Source organism: Euwallacea fornicatus, chromosome 25 (genome assembly GCF_040115645.1).
Source record: "Euwallacea fornicatus isolate EFF26 chromosome 25, ASM4011564v1, whole genome shotgun sequence".
Taxonomy (NCBI): domain Eukaryota; kingdom Metazoa; phylum Arthropoda; class Insecta; order Coleoptera; family Curculionidae; genus Euwallacea; species Euwallacea fornicatus.
Window position 1 is genome coordinate 419,636 of NC_089565.1, and position 17,447 is coordinate 437,082.

Genomic DNA, 17,447 nt, shown 5'->3' on the forward strand with positions numbered 1-17,447 from the left:
TTTGTATACATATCAATTTTTTGCAGTTTGTTTCTTCGGGTATTTCTCACATAACTATGATCTCTAAATTTTTTTTTCAATTTTACTTATAGTGTCTTGATTAATGGGTGGAAAATCAGAATACGTCTGTCGAAATAATTGAACAACCTTATTTTATGTTCGGACTTTGTCCCCGTACCCAATCATTATTAAAATTTTGATTTTATGAAATTCAGTTAAGTAAGTTAATATTTGTAATTTTAAAACTTACATGAAGTACTCCTTTTCTGTATTAAATGAACGAAAAGAAGTAAATTTTGCATTGAAGAAATACTCAGATTATTTCAGAAATACATAATTCGTCAAAAAATTACAAGTAAATAACATTAAAGTATGAAAACGATTTATTTTTAGTGTTATTTTGCTCTATGATGAAAAGTAATATGTCAGATAAACTGAGATCGAAAAGATCTTTAAAATGATGTATCACTGGAATCTCCTTTCCATTTAAACTTTTAAGGGTAACTGTCACCCTAACTAAGGAGTTGACATTTGTAGCATCAGAATATTACCAAAAAGTATATCGGTAAAATGAAAATTGACGTGTTTAACCAATCTTGCTAAAAATCAAACGTTATGTGGGTACTAAATTTATTCCGTTTAAAGTTACCAAACTGTATGCATCGTGATATTTCTTACAGCTAATTTGTAGACACCATGGTGATTCCAATAAGTAGAAACTTGTGCCTCTGAGTCTTTTTTGCTTGAACGCTCATGAAAATTTGCCGAAACGTCATCAACACTTTTAAAATTTCTATTATTTTACGCAAGGATTTTAGTACTGATAATGAAAAGTATTGAATTGTACACGCCGATACCTAAACAATGTATTTGAGTTCAAAATAATTTATTTTATTATTGATACATAAAATTTTATCTTCATACGTTACTTTTTGATTATTGACCATGTAATATAAATAACTGCCGCACACAAAATCTGCAACAAATAGTATGTACCAGATTCAAAAATGTTTCTAGATAATAATGGGGACTCCTCCGGAGTGTACAGAGGACAGGTGTAGCGTAAAAAAATGGAATGCTTGTATAAACCAATGTTTAAGCCTCCTTGAAAATTGATAAAAATGGATATAAACCACCATTGGAAAACTCAACTTTGCTTTTCGTTAACTGATTCTCTAATTATTGTGATCTTCAAGGTCTTTATGTTGGGAGTCGAATTTTGGACACCCTGTATACTATATATAGGATGTATATTATATGATGACATTAATTTCAAGGGGTGATTCCTTGTCACATTTTATGAAAAAAAGTCATAATAAACGTATGCCCTATCTTGCTTCGTTTTTGTGATATAGAATGTCAAAATTTGTTTTTTTTTTTGTTTTTCATAAATATTTTCGAACGCAATGGTACTATATCGATAAAATTCAGTTTTCAGGGGGTTTCTGAACCGAGATATTCAAATGTGATGGAATATAATGTCGGTTTTCCGCAATATGTAAGAGGCTATTATTACATGTTTATTAATAAATTAATATTTTGATGAAATGATATGCAAAGAAATTTTTAATCGTCGATATCTCGAAAACCATTGCTCTGAAAGTTTTCGACCAAGTATACCTTTTTTCTTTAAAATAGACATGAGTTCAAGGTGTAATCTATTAGAAGTCAAAATAAAGGGTCCTAAAAGCGTTAAGGCAAATTTAACACAATAACATTATTGCAGGTGATGTCCTTTATGTATTGCGGTAAAATCTATGTCATATTTAAATTTCTCGTCTCGGAAAACTCCTGAATACTGAATTTCATCGAGATATTGCTCTTACGTCTGAAAATATTTATGAAATACCGAAAAAAAGAACTTTCACGCTCTATAACACGAAAACGAAGCAAGATAGGATATACATTTGTTAAGGTTTTTTTCATAAAATGTGACAAGGACGTTAAAATTAATGCCATCATTTAGTACACACCTTGTATATTTTTTATTTTCAGGACTCATTTTCACCATTGAAGTTTAAAGAAGCAATCACGTTTTGCCAACAAGAAATTATCAATTACATACATGACAACTTAGTAGTTCAATCTGCGCAAACAGTTTCATCTAGCCAATTGTCACTTCAAGAAGCCGAAGCTAGATATGAAAGAGTCGTGATATCGTGTCTGCAAGGGTATGCAATGTATTTAAAAGATGTCCCAGAAGAAAATATTGCCGAATCAATAGATTTAAACATCCAAATCGTATCCAATAAAAAGTTTTGGAAGCTAGCACTTAACAAAGTTGCCTTGATTAGATCGTCCTGGTTCCAAGTACTGTCAGTAATTTTGCAAAGGGCCCGTCATTTATTGACCGGCAAAGAAACCCAAACATTCTCCACTATACTTAATAATTTGGGAGATCAAGAAATAACGGTTCTGCCCAATGTTTGGGAATGCCTTCTTCTTGTCTCGTCAAACCCTGTAAGTATAATTTTATTTCAAATCCAAAGCTAAAAAACGATTTGGCCGTGAAAATTGAATAGCTAAAATAATACTGTTCACTTTAATAAAAATCACCGTATTCTGTATGCATAGCCGGATATAATATTTCCCACATTTTTATATGTATTTAGCAAATTTTCGAAAAAAAAATTAAATGCAAAGGCTGTAGAAATTTAGTAAATTAAAATTAAAAATTATATATATTTTATAAAGGGATCTTCTATAAAGCCGAGTGTACTTTTTTTGAAGAGCAAATACTTTGTATATTATTAGTTTTTGAAAGCAGCTTAATATCTTTTAATAGTTGATTATGTTACTAACGGTAATCATTAGGTTGAAGTCTCGATGCACAGAAAAGTTTCGAAATTCGTAGAAAAATCAGACCTCTTGAACAATCCTACAGTATTTCACATATCCGGCTAGTACCATGTTTTAATAACATTCATTTAAGCTTATAGTGGGAAATATGTCACATTTCCATGGCCAAGATTCACTCTTTTGAAGCTTAGAATACTATATCAGGCAACACTGAAGCCATATAATAGTTTGTACCTTTTTTGAAACTTTTTGGAGGTATACGGACCTCCGGCCATAGACATTTCGAAAATGGTTGAAAATCTGAATGTTTAAATTTATGTTCAACCTCTGCTTCTATCTTATAATTTATTTAAACTGTAAAAGGTATTTAAACTATCTAACAGTTTAAAACCTTTCTAATCTCGATAAGATTTTGAAAGAACTGCTGTTAACTTAAGTTTGAGACCCTATTATGGATTTTTTTTGCTGCCTCGAAAACTGTTAATTCTATTTACTTGAAGAATTTATATTGTTTGGCACGCTCGATTATTAAGAATTAAAAAATATTTTAACAGAGAGCACGACCTAACTACCATATAAATGTGTCAATAAGAATGAAAGTCAGTATTGTTAAAATGGGACATTAGAAGTAAGTCTTTTGGCTCATTTCTGGATTTTAACAAGAACAAATTATTATGTTTTCGGCCTCTTCTTTGATACCATATATAAAAAAAACGGTAAAAAAATATGAGACTGCCATATATCTCCTATGTCACCCGGCATAGTGGAACCTAACTGCTAAATAACTTTTATATTTAATATATTTTAGGAATATTGGGTGTTCATAAATATCGATCAATTATTTGTGCCAAAATTATTAAATACGCTTAAGCAAGCGGGCGGTGGCAATGCTTCAATTATTTATCCAAATCTGCTTCCATTGATAGCTAATTTGCCTTCTTTTGAGGAAAGGAAGATGCACCAATTCTACCTAAATTTTTTTGATCATATGGGATCAGGGTGAGACGTAATTTCCCTTGTTTTATTCTTATCAAATTAATTTTTCTTTTAGACTCAAGCTTAAACAAACTATTAGCAATACCCAAGAATCCAATGCAATTTCACAGGCGTACATAGAATGTTTGCAGCTTCTGCTGACGCGAAATGCAACAAATTCAGAGCTGTGTAACACATTAATAACGCAGTTTTGTAGTTTACTTGAATGGTGTATAACTAAGGAAGCCAGTTTCGCATCATGCAAAGTTATTTTTATCCAAGTTTCCAGTTTGCTTGCGGGTCTATTGAAAAATAACATCAATGAAACACACTTACTAATCGAATATTTCCTTAAATGTTTGGGGGAGACTTTTGACAAGGCACTTAATAATCCCTCAAATTATTCTGATATCTACCAAGTATCCATGAAGGAAGTGGACTTGTTATTAAATTTGAGGAGTTGCCAGTCTTCGAGTAATCATACAAACCCCGAATTCTATGGAGAAGTGATCCACAACTTTACCTTGTTGGTTTGGAAACAGCACATTCAATTTATCGAGCAATCGTACTCTAGCGATTTATTTGAGTCACTATATTTGTTACTGAGAAGTTTTGATAAAGAAGAGTCATTTGAGAGCTTATTATACCATCTGCCAAACGAAACAATAAAGCCAAAATTAATGTATATTTATGAAAAGTGGTTCAAAAAATGGCTTTTTTGTGAAGCCATGTTTGGAAAGAATGTGTTGGATTTGGTGTTTCTTTTATTAGAAGAATTGGATGGTACTGATCAGCAATCGGTTTTAGATGATCTTTTGAAGGTGAGTTTTTTTTCTATAATGTTAATTACTAATCAAAGTAAAAAATTATACATTGCATGTCAGAAAAGGTCCAACTTTGTTGTGTATGCACAGTAGGTCAAAAAAGTATTCCTACACCCATTGGGATGCTATATTTCTCTCTGTTTTTCCAATAATTTTGAAAAATTAAAAACATACAAGGATCAATTATAATAATAGGTATAATAAAGTATTCTTTACAAATAATAGAAGTAAATAATAATTATTGTAAATGTAAAATAAACAATAATTCAAAATTCCCGCACTACAAAAGTATTTGTACACCTAATTGATTTTTATTATTTTTTTAATATTACTGTGATAGATGACCATTTTAATATTTCGTCAGGTACTTCTTAGCTTCGATAACTGCGCCTGTAGTCGTTGAGGCATGGAGTTGACTAAGTTATTAATGATATTTAAAAAAATATTTTGCCCTTCATCCTTTAGCGCGCCCTGAAGCTGAATTTTGTTTTGAATTTGCCTTTTTCAAATTTGCCTATCGAGACGATCCCATAAATATTCGATAGGATTTCTCTTCGGTGACTGTGTGAAGGTGTTTTAAGCTGGTAGAAAACATACAACAGCCATTCGCGTTTTATCTTGGAAGTGCGCTTCGGATCATTATCTCGTTGACAGTAATAATTGTCAGTTACTCCAAAGTTTTCAGCGCTAGCGTGTAAATTTTCACTTAATATGTCCCTATACATAAATCTATCCGTCTTTCCTTCAATAAAATAAAGGTTCCTCACCCTACTCGCGGCCATACAATCCTAGACTAAGACGTTTCCGCCTCCATACAAATTTGGCTCCATCGGATTCGAAAATATAACTTTATGCTAAAATTCTATCGGCCGGTTTAAGCGGGGTACTTGCAAACTCCATTCTTAGTTTACGATGCTTCTCATCAATCCATGTTTTTTTTGCCGGTTTTTTTGCCATGAAAAGGATTTATTCTCACATAAACCCTAATGGTATCTGGATGAATGCGTTGTCTAGTGGCAGATTCTGATTCGACAGCCAAAAAAGGAACACTCACATGTGGCTTTTTCATAATTTGTTTTATAATGAAATTTTCATTTCACTTCGTTACTTTTGAAGGCGCCCTGAACATGTTTGGTTTTGAACTTAGCCTGTACTTTTCTATTTATTTATAGAATATTGTACAGTACTGATCGGTTGGTCCATAGTTTTGGCTATTTTTCGTATGGATTGATCCTGCTGATGATGGCGTACAATAAGTTTCTTCATGTATATGCTCAATTCTTTACCTTTTCGATCCGTTATGAATTTTACAATCACAAAAAGGTTTTAAAACTTTTTTAGATATTTAACCAAACTGACCGGTTTCGATAAAAATAAATAAACAATATAATTCCTTCTTAAATAAGAAGAGGCTATCGGATAACGTGGCCTTTCTGCCCATGTTGGTGTTTACAAGTGTTATAATGATAGTAATCGTAGTCTCAAAAACAGTATCATCCACAACAATCACCCCAAAACCACCAGTACCAATCACACCCAGTAGACCAACCAACATCCAACCTTCACAGCACTGAACAAAAGTGTAAGCATATCAGGCACATCAAACATCTCACATCTAGTCTATGTCTTGGTAGTGTTCAATCAGAGTTGTGTCCGGTGTGAGGTAACGTGAGTTTCTAGTCTGTCGGTCAATGCACAGTCTAACAACGATGACCCAGTTTTTCTCTTTGTCTTTCCACTTTTTTTGTATTTGTAAGTCTGTCTGAAATTTTTGTCATGTTAGTTTTTTCGTATAGCGCTTCGTTGGAAGAGTTGTACAGTGGATTATCCGGGTGACGAATTTTTGTCCGGTTTCAATATTTTATCAAAAATGTATGAATATCATCAAAAGGGCCAATTTTTTTGAAGCCGTACTAGTTTTTTTTAGTGCGAAAATTTTGTATTGTTTATTTTATATTTGCAATACATATATTTTCTTGACTTCTATTTAATTGTAGAGAGTACCTTATTATAACTATTATATAACTGCCCCTTGTATGTTTTTGATTTCTGAAAATTATTGGAAAGACAGAGAGATATATATCATCCCAATGGATGTATGAATATTTTGTTGACCTGCCGTATATTCCTAGGATTCGCCAAAAGCTTCACTTGAAAATTACGCTTTTCTTTTATATAATTTCTACAAATTTTATTTGTAACATGAAATTCACATGTGTGAGGGTTTGTGTATATAATTAAGACTGATTAACTCAAGATAATTCGAATTGAATTTTTGTATTTCTCTTTCACTGTTTTGTAGAAAAAAACAGTACGTTATTAATTGAAATTATATAAAAGTTGAAGTGGAACTAATTTTGACACCAATTTATTGCTAAATATTAATAATCAAAACGATGCTCTTCAATTTAGGTTAATAATCCTGAATGTATCGCTTGGTCGGTATCTAAGGCACTCTCAGATCCCCATGTTACTAACAGAATTGTTCAAGACTGGCTTAAGGGGCCCGCAATCGGAAATTTTTTTGTTTCTATTGTTGATAGTTATTCTTCCGGAAAATGTTCTTCGGAGCAAAGTAGCATCTTAGAAGCTGCCCTAAAGGAAACTTCTCGAGAGAGTATGTTCGTAAGGATTTTTTTAAAGGTCCTTTTCATGTTCATTTGCTATTCTTTAGGTCTCCTCATCGGAAGAGAACTTCTTGACAAGGTAATTGATAAAATGGCCACTATAATTTTACTCGAGAAGCAGGAGAAAGGCGTGTTAAATTCCACTTGCAAACTCGCCGTTGACATGTGCAAACTGATTTATACACCGAGTCGACTTTTAGCTTACGGAGACACTTTACTTTTTACTTTGTTTAACTTATCTTGTCAATTACTTGACGGCCAATTAACAGAAATCCTATTTGAAGAAGTGAATTCTACGTGGAAAAATTCATTGAAAATTCTTCTAAGAAATTTGAACGACGCTGATAGTAAATCTCTACTTGACAAGTTTTTGGGGCTAACGAAGGAAGAGTTTACAGTGGTTATAACAACCAGGAATAAAGCACGTTTTGAAAGACTAAAACAGCAAATTTGGAATATAATTGAGGTGGTGTATGATGGACGTCCATGGTTGCTTACCTGGATTGTGGAGTTTTTAAATAACAAGATGGATGTTTCCTGTGATAAGGTCATTAAACTTTGTCAGGTAAGTAACCAGTAATAATTAGCTGTATTGTTAAATTTAAATATTATATGTCACTAAATATTCTAGAAGATGGAACATTAGATAATTTAAATTTTTTTCTGAATTTACACAACTTATAACAAATAGTTTCATCAATGATTACAAATATAGCCAGATATTTGTCTTTGTATTTGTTTCCAATTTCTCAGAAAATGATATCAGGAAAAGCAATATATAAAAAATTTTAAACTTGAAGTGCATGAGGATTTTGATTTAATTGGAATAGGAAAATTAGGAAGATACAAAAACTAAACTGTGCTTTAAATAATAAACTTGATATTATTTTGAAGCTTCTTGGACTTTACTATGCATATCTAGAGATTGTTTTCTTATGACATATTTAATTTCATTGTTTGGATAAATATAAGTTGTGAACTTAAATTATGTTTTTTTATGGCAAAAATCAGTGCTAGTTTTGGTAAAATAACGCTATTTGTTTTTCTCACTCGAATTTAGATTACTTTAACTTTATGGAAAAACTTGATAGTACAATATTGCTTTCAATCTTTGGTTTATAGACTCCAATGTGCTCATTAACTTGTGATATATTGTAAATAAGATAATTACAACGTTTGGTAATAATTAGCTTTATTAATTTTTAGATGGCCGAATACGTCAAAGGGGCAATTCAGAGCCCCTTGTTTACAATTAATATTGAAGAATCCATGGATAATGACGAAATTCTTAGTTATTTCGTATGCAGTTTCATTGTATTTGAAATTATGACGATTTCGCTAGACCATCAAAATGAAGATAATATATTTCCTAAAGCTATATTGAGAAATGAAAATTGTGATAGTCCTAGAATAATAACAATGTTGGAGAAACCTGAAGAAGTATTAGTGAAAATGATTTATTCCTATACAGTCAATACTTCGTTTTTGAGTCATTTTAATAGTGTACGTATATTTGACATCCTATTTTTACTTAATTTGCTTACTGATTTTGGGGAGGTTCAAGTTAAATATAATTCAACTTTATTTAACATTCACCTTAACCGAGATTATTTATAACATTATCATAGAAGCGAGTTTCTTATAAACGATTAAGAAATTATCTTTATGGATAGTTGTTATTGAATTACTGATAAGGTTAGTGGAAATGTAACTTAATCTGTCACCCTCTTAATAATAAAATTTTACAATTTTGTCGACTTCACAGAGTTTCAAATCTTCCAAACTGGTATCTTTATTACATCCATTTATTGTGAGTCCACATTAGGCAGAGTCCCTAAAAACAAAAAGTTGGTTTTCTGTTAAGGGGGTGGCGCATGATATAACCTAAACTTTTTATGCAAGTTAAGTTTTTAGTAATTCAAATTTTATAATTTAATTTACGTATTTAACGCTTTTTCTTACTCATTTTTCTGTATTGCAGATAAAGTTCTATAGCGAAATTACATACTACCATAATTATTCAGAAACCTGTATTAGGGATATTATTAAGGTATTTGGGTGCAGTGACCAATTGAACATAAAAGAACATTTAAAGAGTTTAGCTCTTTCCAGTGGCTGGTTTTGGAGCAAATCAGCCCACACCTATTATGTAAATTTCGAAAAAAGTGATGAGTGCATAAGGGAGTTCAAATCTCTGTCTGAGACTGAATCCCCAAATTTGGAAGGATTGTTTTACCTACGGCAGATTTTTGGTAATGACGAGACCCCCAGTATTAATGTGCCCGGGCGATTCATTCAGCACATTGAGAAACTTCGTCAAAGTAATATGGACCAGTTCTTGTATAAAAATAGGTGAGCCTATTATTTTATTTTTGAGAAGCCTTTGTCTTTCCAAATGTTAGAACGTCATGTTAGTATCTAAATTAAGCATACTGCGTTATATTTAGAAGTGAATGCTTTCTTGTCTACTTTTAAAAATGTCTCAAAAATTTATATTAAATGAAATCAGGGGATTTCGTAAAAACAAAATTTTCTTGTTGAAAACAATAAAATCTCAAGATTTTCAAAATCATTAGTAATAAGGCCGTAAAAAATATTTAAATGTTTTTTAAGAATTTTTATAATATGCAAGGAGAACTGAAGTCTAAATATCTATTAAGCGTAATGCCATAGATTTTCAAGCCTGATAACCTAATCAATAAAATTTCGTATACTTTATTTTTTCATATTTGGACAAACGCAAACTTTTAGTGTTTGTTTCCACAAACTATCGAAATTTTATGGAAAATATCTAAAAAAAAAACGAAATAAATTTTGACACACTATTTAAAAACTTTTCTTTCATAGGCTTATAGGACATACTTTACTAAGAAAAAGGCTCTCCATCAAATGCCATAGACTTGCTAGTATGAAAGGACTTACCTTTTATAATAAATTATGGTAAAAGCAGGGTAATTTTTCTCATTTTTTGGCCACGGAAAACGATTATTGATACGGAAACAAGGCAAGAAGCGAAAATTTTTCTAAATTGAACAAGAAATTCCGACGTTTAGAAGAAACCGTATATGTAACGCAAAAAAAATTGTAAAATAGTTGATGCTGAATACAAAAGCGAGTAATATAGTTCCTAGAACACCCCTAAAAAAAAATAACACCCTGCGTGTTGTCGTAATTAGTTAGCATATCAAAAGATGTAGGTCCTAAGAAGTAAAATATATATCAAATTTCCAATTGGTTGGCAGGTTTTGAGTTATTAAGAATGTTATATAATTAAAGAACTTTTTATCATTTATGCCTATTTGAAAAGACTTAGCGATTTTTAAACTTCGGTCCTTTTTTGATAATGATAAATTTTATTACAAATATATGTCTATTTTATACAGTGTGCTGCCAAATCAATTTGATATAGAATCTTATGATCAAAAATCAATAGAAATTTTCTTATGCGAAAATTTTGAAAAAAGTTCCTTTAAGAAATTATGAGCATGCTAAGCTTCAAAATTTATGTATTTTCTCAAACCATGAAATTAATATTAAATTTAAATTTAAAAGACAGATGTTCGCGGTTTTGTTCAAATCGTGCCTGCGATAAGCGAATGAAATTGTGTTCTATATAGCTTATTGTTTTATTTCATCATTTAAGATCCGTAAACGCGAACGGTCATCCGTATTTTGTCGTCATCAAGAGTGACCTGATTTAAATTAATGATCTATTTTTACTTGGATGTTTGTAAACCTCATTTCGAAATTTCAAATGACTAAGGAGGCAAATTCCAAAATTTTTTGGTCATAGCAGCCTAAATCTTCCCTTGGTAGATGAAGAATTCATTTTGGAACATCCTGTATAAAAATATTATCTGTTTTAGTAAACTTTCATGGCAAGAAACTAATCAAGTCATCGACGTGGTGGAGAAATGTACATACCTAATGGAAAATTGCGAATTAACCACTAAATATTGGGATTTAATAGTATTGTCAATGGATGCCTGGAGTAGCAACTGCTTGAAATATGCCAGTTCTTTGGTAAATGAGTATCAGGTGAGTTTTGGAGGGTAGTTGACAAAAATAAAGAATTACTGGCATGATTTATTTATTTTATAGTACCAACGTTTAGTTGTAGCAATAGGTGAATTATTTATTAAAACCTGTGAAAAAATTAAGAAGTTAAAATCGGAAAAGTCAGAATCTAATTATGTTGAAGAGTGGGAAGATATTATTGTTGAAAATGTCCACTCACAATTAGCGCAGATTTGGCTCTTCTTCGCAGGTAAGTATTAGTATTTCGTAAGTGCCCACTTTTTATTAAGATTTGGTTTCTAGATTATTTTAACCATTCAAATCAAGACAATCTATTGAACCTTCCGTTTTTGCAAAGTTTCGGCGAGATAACCGATTATCTAAAGCATGACTTGATTTTCAAGGAAAATCAAATTTTACCCAAATGGACTGGGTTTTTGAAAACTTCAAATTTGCTGTTAACCAACTCCAGGACGGTTTTACAAATGTGGGGTTATAAACTATTGCTAGTCTTGGTACCTGGCTTAATAAAAATTGATGAAAAAGCCATTAACAGCAGTGCACTGCATAAAAAAGGCTTGATATTTGAGCAGTTTAAAGAAAAACTTGTCGAACTTCAGGATATTGTTAACAGCATGTTAATTGATTTTAGGTAAGTATTCCTGACTTTTCCATAACTCCAACTATAAAAAAACTGCACTAAAGATTCTAGATATACAAAGTTCTGGGAAATGGTTGAAAATATAAGATTAATTATATTGTTCTTGATTAATAATTTTTTCTATATACTAAATCTTCTAGGCGACGAGAAATGAATGTTAATATTAATTATTGCATGATTCCAACAGATGATAATTGAAAAAAAACTTGCATAAATTTGTTAACCATAAGCGAAGGGCGTTGAGTCATTAGTTATTTGCTGTTATCATTGAATATCTGATATTGACATTAGTTAACAAATTAATTTACCCACCTCTGATATGTCAATGCTTACTTGAGGTTTTTTAAATAATTACCTTTTAAAAGCGCTTTTTTTGAATATCAAAAAATACCTCATTTTTCCCACGATCCCTATAATTCTACAAAAATTTGTAGTATAATCAAAATTGTTATTAAAAAATTAATCGTTTTTAGAATTGGCGAAAAGAGCTGTACAGTTGAAACGTCATATGACTCTTTTACCTATACATTTGCCTATTTGTTACTATGGGATGTTATGGTAAACTTTTTTGATATTGCATCACCAGAATTAAGGTTCCAGTACTCTGATTGGCTAAAGTAAGTTTTTTTTTATCTTTTCTAAATGTAGTTGAAATGTACATTGTCCACTAAGATCATCTTTAGAAAAAGTCTGCAACATATTCGTATTAAATTATTATTTTTTTAAATCTTGCAGTATTACGCGAAGAGCTTGTACTTAAATTTAGTGAACTCCCTGTATTTGTATAAACTTCATAACTTCTCCTTTAATTTTATTTATTATTTTCTCATTATTTATCCGATTTTTTGTTGAGCCCGTGAGACAAAAAAAAACCTATATACATATACAGTGTGGTAACTTTAATTTGAATAAATTCGGTATCTACAAAGCATTTGATTTTTAGCAAAATTGCTTAAATTTGTTGATTTTTATTTTACCCAATACACTTTTTAGTGATACTTATTCTTAAAAGTTTAAATAGAAAGGAGGTTCAAGTGACACGTCATTTTAAAGATCTTTTCAGCCTGATTTTATTTAACATTATTTTTCATCATAGAGCAAAATAATACTAAAAATAAACAAAATTTTAAACAAACAAATTATTATTTCCTTAAATTTAGCATTGCTCAAAATATTCACTGTTGACTTCTTGGCGCACCCCTACACGGTAGTAAAACTTATCTCTCACATTTTCTAAAGTATGTCATGTAGCTATCGCCATTACATCTACTTGCCATGTAGATATCGAATTTATTCTAGTTAAGGTTACCACACTGTATATGTATGTGTTTATATTGAATAGAAAGCAAATTTTGAATAATATTTTCTTGGTTAATGCAATAAAATGACAGATCACATTTAAACTTTAATAAAATATTAACGCAAAAAAAAATATGGTAAGTAAACAAATAAGAATATATATATTTCAGAAGTGGTTCCCTTCTTCACGAACTTCTAGCAAATCTTTTCAAACTGATACCAGTGGGGTCTCTTCTAAAAGAAGAGAGTAGCGACACAAATACAAACAACTTTCTAGATAATCCACTGAGTATGGTGGGTTTCGGTGGATTTTGTGGAAGCGTCACCATCGAGCATTTCGCTTGCTACCTGTTTAAATCATCTCTCGAGCAATTCCCCGCTTTAATAAGACAATGGTGGACAGTTCTAGACGTCAGAACATCGCAGATAGTGGAAAAAATCACAGTGTTGCACGTTTCGCCAATTTTATGTAAAATGGAATTGAACAATGTGGTAAAACATCAAAGTAGTTTCAAAAATTTGAAGGTTTGTGTATTTTAATATTTTCCTTAGTTTAAAATATTTTTATATAATTGATCAATATCCGTTGATATTTTTATAACGCCCATTAAGATTCGTTGATAATTAAGTAATTGTATCTACAATTGGAATGTTAGTATTTACCGCATTGATTTGAGTACGGTAAATGGTATATTACCACACCCCGTGCGATTAATTTATTTTTGGCTTCTGCTGTTTTTTCAGTTTGCATCGTCGGCGGAGAGTATATTATATTTCTTAATAGGTACACAATATGGGTTTTTCCTAAAAAAACGTTTTTTATAAGACAAAATAAGTTTTTAGCTAATATCAGCCATATTAGTCGCTGTTGCGGCAGAAAATAATCTCATCAATTTCTGTCACTCTACTTGAAAAGTTGGTATTAAATCTAAAAAAAAATAGCTGGAGCTTAGAAGTAATCTTGAAATATCAGCGAAAACAAATACAGTAGATTTCGGTTATAACCAAAAAAATGCAACTATTGGCGTTCGTTGTACCCGGTTAACAAAAAAAAGCTACAAATTTGAATCTTTTATTCTTTAAATAAACTTAACTCATAAACATTAATCTTTAGTTAAACAATTTTAAACATTGCAAAAATTATTCCATATTTCTTATGGAATAAATTGAGATTCTAGAAAACTTAATTTCTGACATTTTTTGGACCGTTTCACGAAGAGAAGGAATAGAATAGATAGTATCTTCATCAGAATCGTTAATAGTTTCTTCTACATCACTTAGAATTTGCTCTGAAGAAAGTAATTCCATAATTTTTTCATTAGTCAAAATTTCTCTGGCTACTATGCCATTATCAATTTTTATATATTCTTCAAAATTGAAATTTTCAAATTTTTCACTTTCTAGTGAGTGTTGTACTTCACTATCGAGAACATAATCGGGATCGTCTGCGTGCTTCTCTAACCATTTCGAAAGTGGAAGATGATCATCTGCTTCAAATTCACTTTCATTTTTACAAAATCCGCCATGCTTAAAACAATTGGATGTGGTTTTAGCAGTGACTTGCTGCCAAGCTATATGAATAAAATTCACAGCATCTAGAAGATCTAGATCTAGATTGACTGAAACCTTTCTACCATCATCCATTGCTTCGATTAATTTCATCAAGAGAATTTTTCTATAATAACTTTTCAATGAATGAATAACCCCCTGGTCCATTGGCTGAAGTTTTGAACTTGTATTGGGCGGCATAAAAACCAATTTTAGGAATCTGAGATCTACCTTAGAGTGAACTGGGCAGTTACCAACTAGTAGCACAATTTTTCTATTGTTTCAGTTTAGTTCGTTATCCCATTCTTGAAGTTCATTAGCAAAAATTTCTTATGTCATCGAGGCTTTACCGTTGAACTTATATTTTATGGGTAATTGTTTGTTTTTAAAACATCTAAGTCTAGCGGTTTTACCAATAATAAATAATTTCCTTTTTTCGGTTCCAGACATATTTGCGGTTACTAGAATGGTAATTTGATCTTTCGATAATTTTCCACCAGACCATGATTCACCCACAAACCTCAAGGTTTTGTCAGGAGTTAATTTGAAAAAGAGGCCTCTTTCATCGGCATTAAATATATCATCTGATTCATAGCCTCGTTGAATGTTTGGCCGCACATCAATTAACCATTCACTAACTACATTCATGTTAACTGCAGCAGATTCTCCAACAATTTTACCAACGGTAACACCATGACGTTTCTTAAATCGTTCTATCCAACTTTTGGAACATGAAAAATTACTAGTTTCGATTTGCTGCTCCATTTTATTGGCTTTTTCCTGAAGAACATGACCTGTTATAGTCACATTTTCATGTCTTTTTTCATTAAACCACAATAGCAGACCCTTATCCACTTCCTCATGACGATATTTTTTTAGTTTCTGGAGCTTAGGATCCATTTTGGCGATGGACAATGTAATCACATCACGTTGTTTCCAAATAGAACCAACTGTTTATTTTAAAAGTTCCATATTTTCACAAATATCACTTTGTTTGACACCATTTGTAATTTTTTTGTATTATTTTATATTTCTCTTTTAAAGATGTGCTTTACGTTTTTGTTTGTCCATTTTCAACACTCCCGCACTAACGAAATTCAACTCGTATAATCAGAAATATGATCTGAAAGATTAAATGCGGGGTAAGCGATATAAGGCATATGTCGGGAAATTACCGAAATGTGCCTGTGGCTATCTGTAATGAACAAGACAAGTACAATACAAATAAAGTTCTAATTCTCTTCACTAGATGTCGATACAGCGCCTACTGTTTTACGAATGCTGTTAAAAAGTTCGTTATAACAGTGTAAACTTACATTGGTCTTATTGAAAATTTTTCGTTGTGTCAAATTGAGTTTCTCTATAACCAGAATCTGCTGTATTACATTTTTATGCTTTTGTCTAGAAGGGTTCTTATTTCACATTGTATTATATTTATAGGTAAAAATATTGCCTAGTGTAAGGGAGATTCAAGCTATATATACAGTGGACGAGATTCAAATGGAGTTGGCGATAAGTTTACCATTAAACTATCCGCTAGGGAGTCCTGAAATTGCATGTAATCGACAACTAAGTGGGTCTACTCAAAAGCAATGGTTGCTTCAATTCAAGAAATGCGTTCTTCATCAGGTAAGGTTTAAACTTAGAAAAATATTCTGTATTACACCTGATTATTTTCTTAGAACACTACAAAATTTAATATTTAATAAAATTTAATTTTGGAGAAAAAAGTCGAAAATCAAGGGCTGACTTAACAGTTACTCTTTTTTTTTCCAAATATGAACACTTTCTTATTTCAAATAAGATAACAAGGATATTATAAAATTTTTGGATTTGGTTCGCGATTCTACATATTTTATATTTTTATTATATGAGAAGCATATTCTATATCTATTTTTAACTAATTACAGCCGTCGTTGAAGATAAACCAACTGTATTGTTTCGACGTTGGTACTTGTAGCAAAACTGTAGCATGGCATCGTCGTCCAATAGAATCAATCGTTAACGACACGGGATGGCGTTTTGATTTTTGAAGAAATGTCAAATATGAATATATACTTTTCTAGCTAAATTCAATTTTCGTTTCGAAAAGGAATTTAAAATATTCTCGACAAACAAAAATAGAAAGATATCCTCCTTCGGCTAATCCCGAAAAGTTGTAGGCATAATGGGTAAATAATCAAACATAGCCTACATCACACCACCAAATCCGACTTCGAGATTATAATTTCGACTGTTAAGCTATGCTACAAATACGGTCGGAGCTGGCGTCAAAGCCAAATCCATTGCCTATTGTATAAAGCCGGGTTAGGGCTGTTCTAAAAGTTACAGTATCTATAATAAGCCGTAGTTCGTTGACTGTATATATTGCATAAAACGTTGACGTTACATGTAAAAATTACGGACAATTTTTGTTTTTTCGTACTTGAGACATTGTTAGGGACTCTAAGTTATTGGTTTTTTGTTTTCTATTTATTTTTTATTGTTGTTAATGTTAGGTTTATTGTATACTGTCATTTACTCCCTTAAGTTACGCCTATGTACTGCGATACTTATTCGGAGAATACCATCTGGGTGCCAGACCACATGGCCCATCAGGCCAAAGCTAAGGATACGCTTTGGTTGGGGAATGTGCTACTAGTCGAAGAATCTTTCTCTATAGGGACTATTGCTTTGATGGTCAATTTGTTGGACCCG

The 17,447-nt window shown here is 31.4% G+C and overlaps 1 protein-coding gene across 2 annotated transcripts in view; it reads left to right on the plus strand.

The window, feature by feature from the left end:
• Ltn1 (E3 ubiquitin-protein ligase listerin) overlaps positions 1–17,447 on the plus strand; it is a 34,989-nt gene that overhangs the window by 5,581 nt on the left and 11,961 nt on the right. For both annotated transcript variants that reach the window (XR_010733390.1, XM_066296502.1), the window contains exons 4-16: positions 1,996–2,460; positions 3,608–3,798; positions 3,851–4,595; positions 7,011–7,215; positions 7,273–7,790; positions 8,432–8,728; positions 9,207–9,577; positions 11,092–11,263; positions 11,327–11,492; positions 11,546–11,894; positions 12,377–12,520; positions 13,373–13,727; positions 16,191–16,379. Coding sequence is in view for 1 of the 2 variants with exons in the window: in XM_066296502.1 (XP_066152599.1) it covers positions 1,996–2,460; positions 3,608–3,798; positions 3,851–4,595; positions 7,011–7,215; positions 7,273–7,790; positions 8,432–8,728; positions 9,207–9,577; positions 11,092–11,263; positions 11,327–11,492; positions 11,546–11,894; positions 12,377–12,520; positions 13,373–13,727; positions 16,191–16,379 (4,167 nt within the window). In the remaining variant the exon portion in view is untranslated. The remainder of the gene's footprint in view (positions 1–1,995; positions 2,461–3,607; positions 3,799–3,850; positions 4,596–7,010; positions 7,216–7,272; positions 7,791–8,431; positions 8,729–9,206; positions 9,578–11,091; positions 11,264–11,326; positions 11,493–11,545; positions 11,895–12,376; positions 12,521–13,372; positions 13,728–16,190; positions 16,380–17,447) is intronic.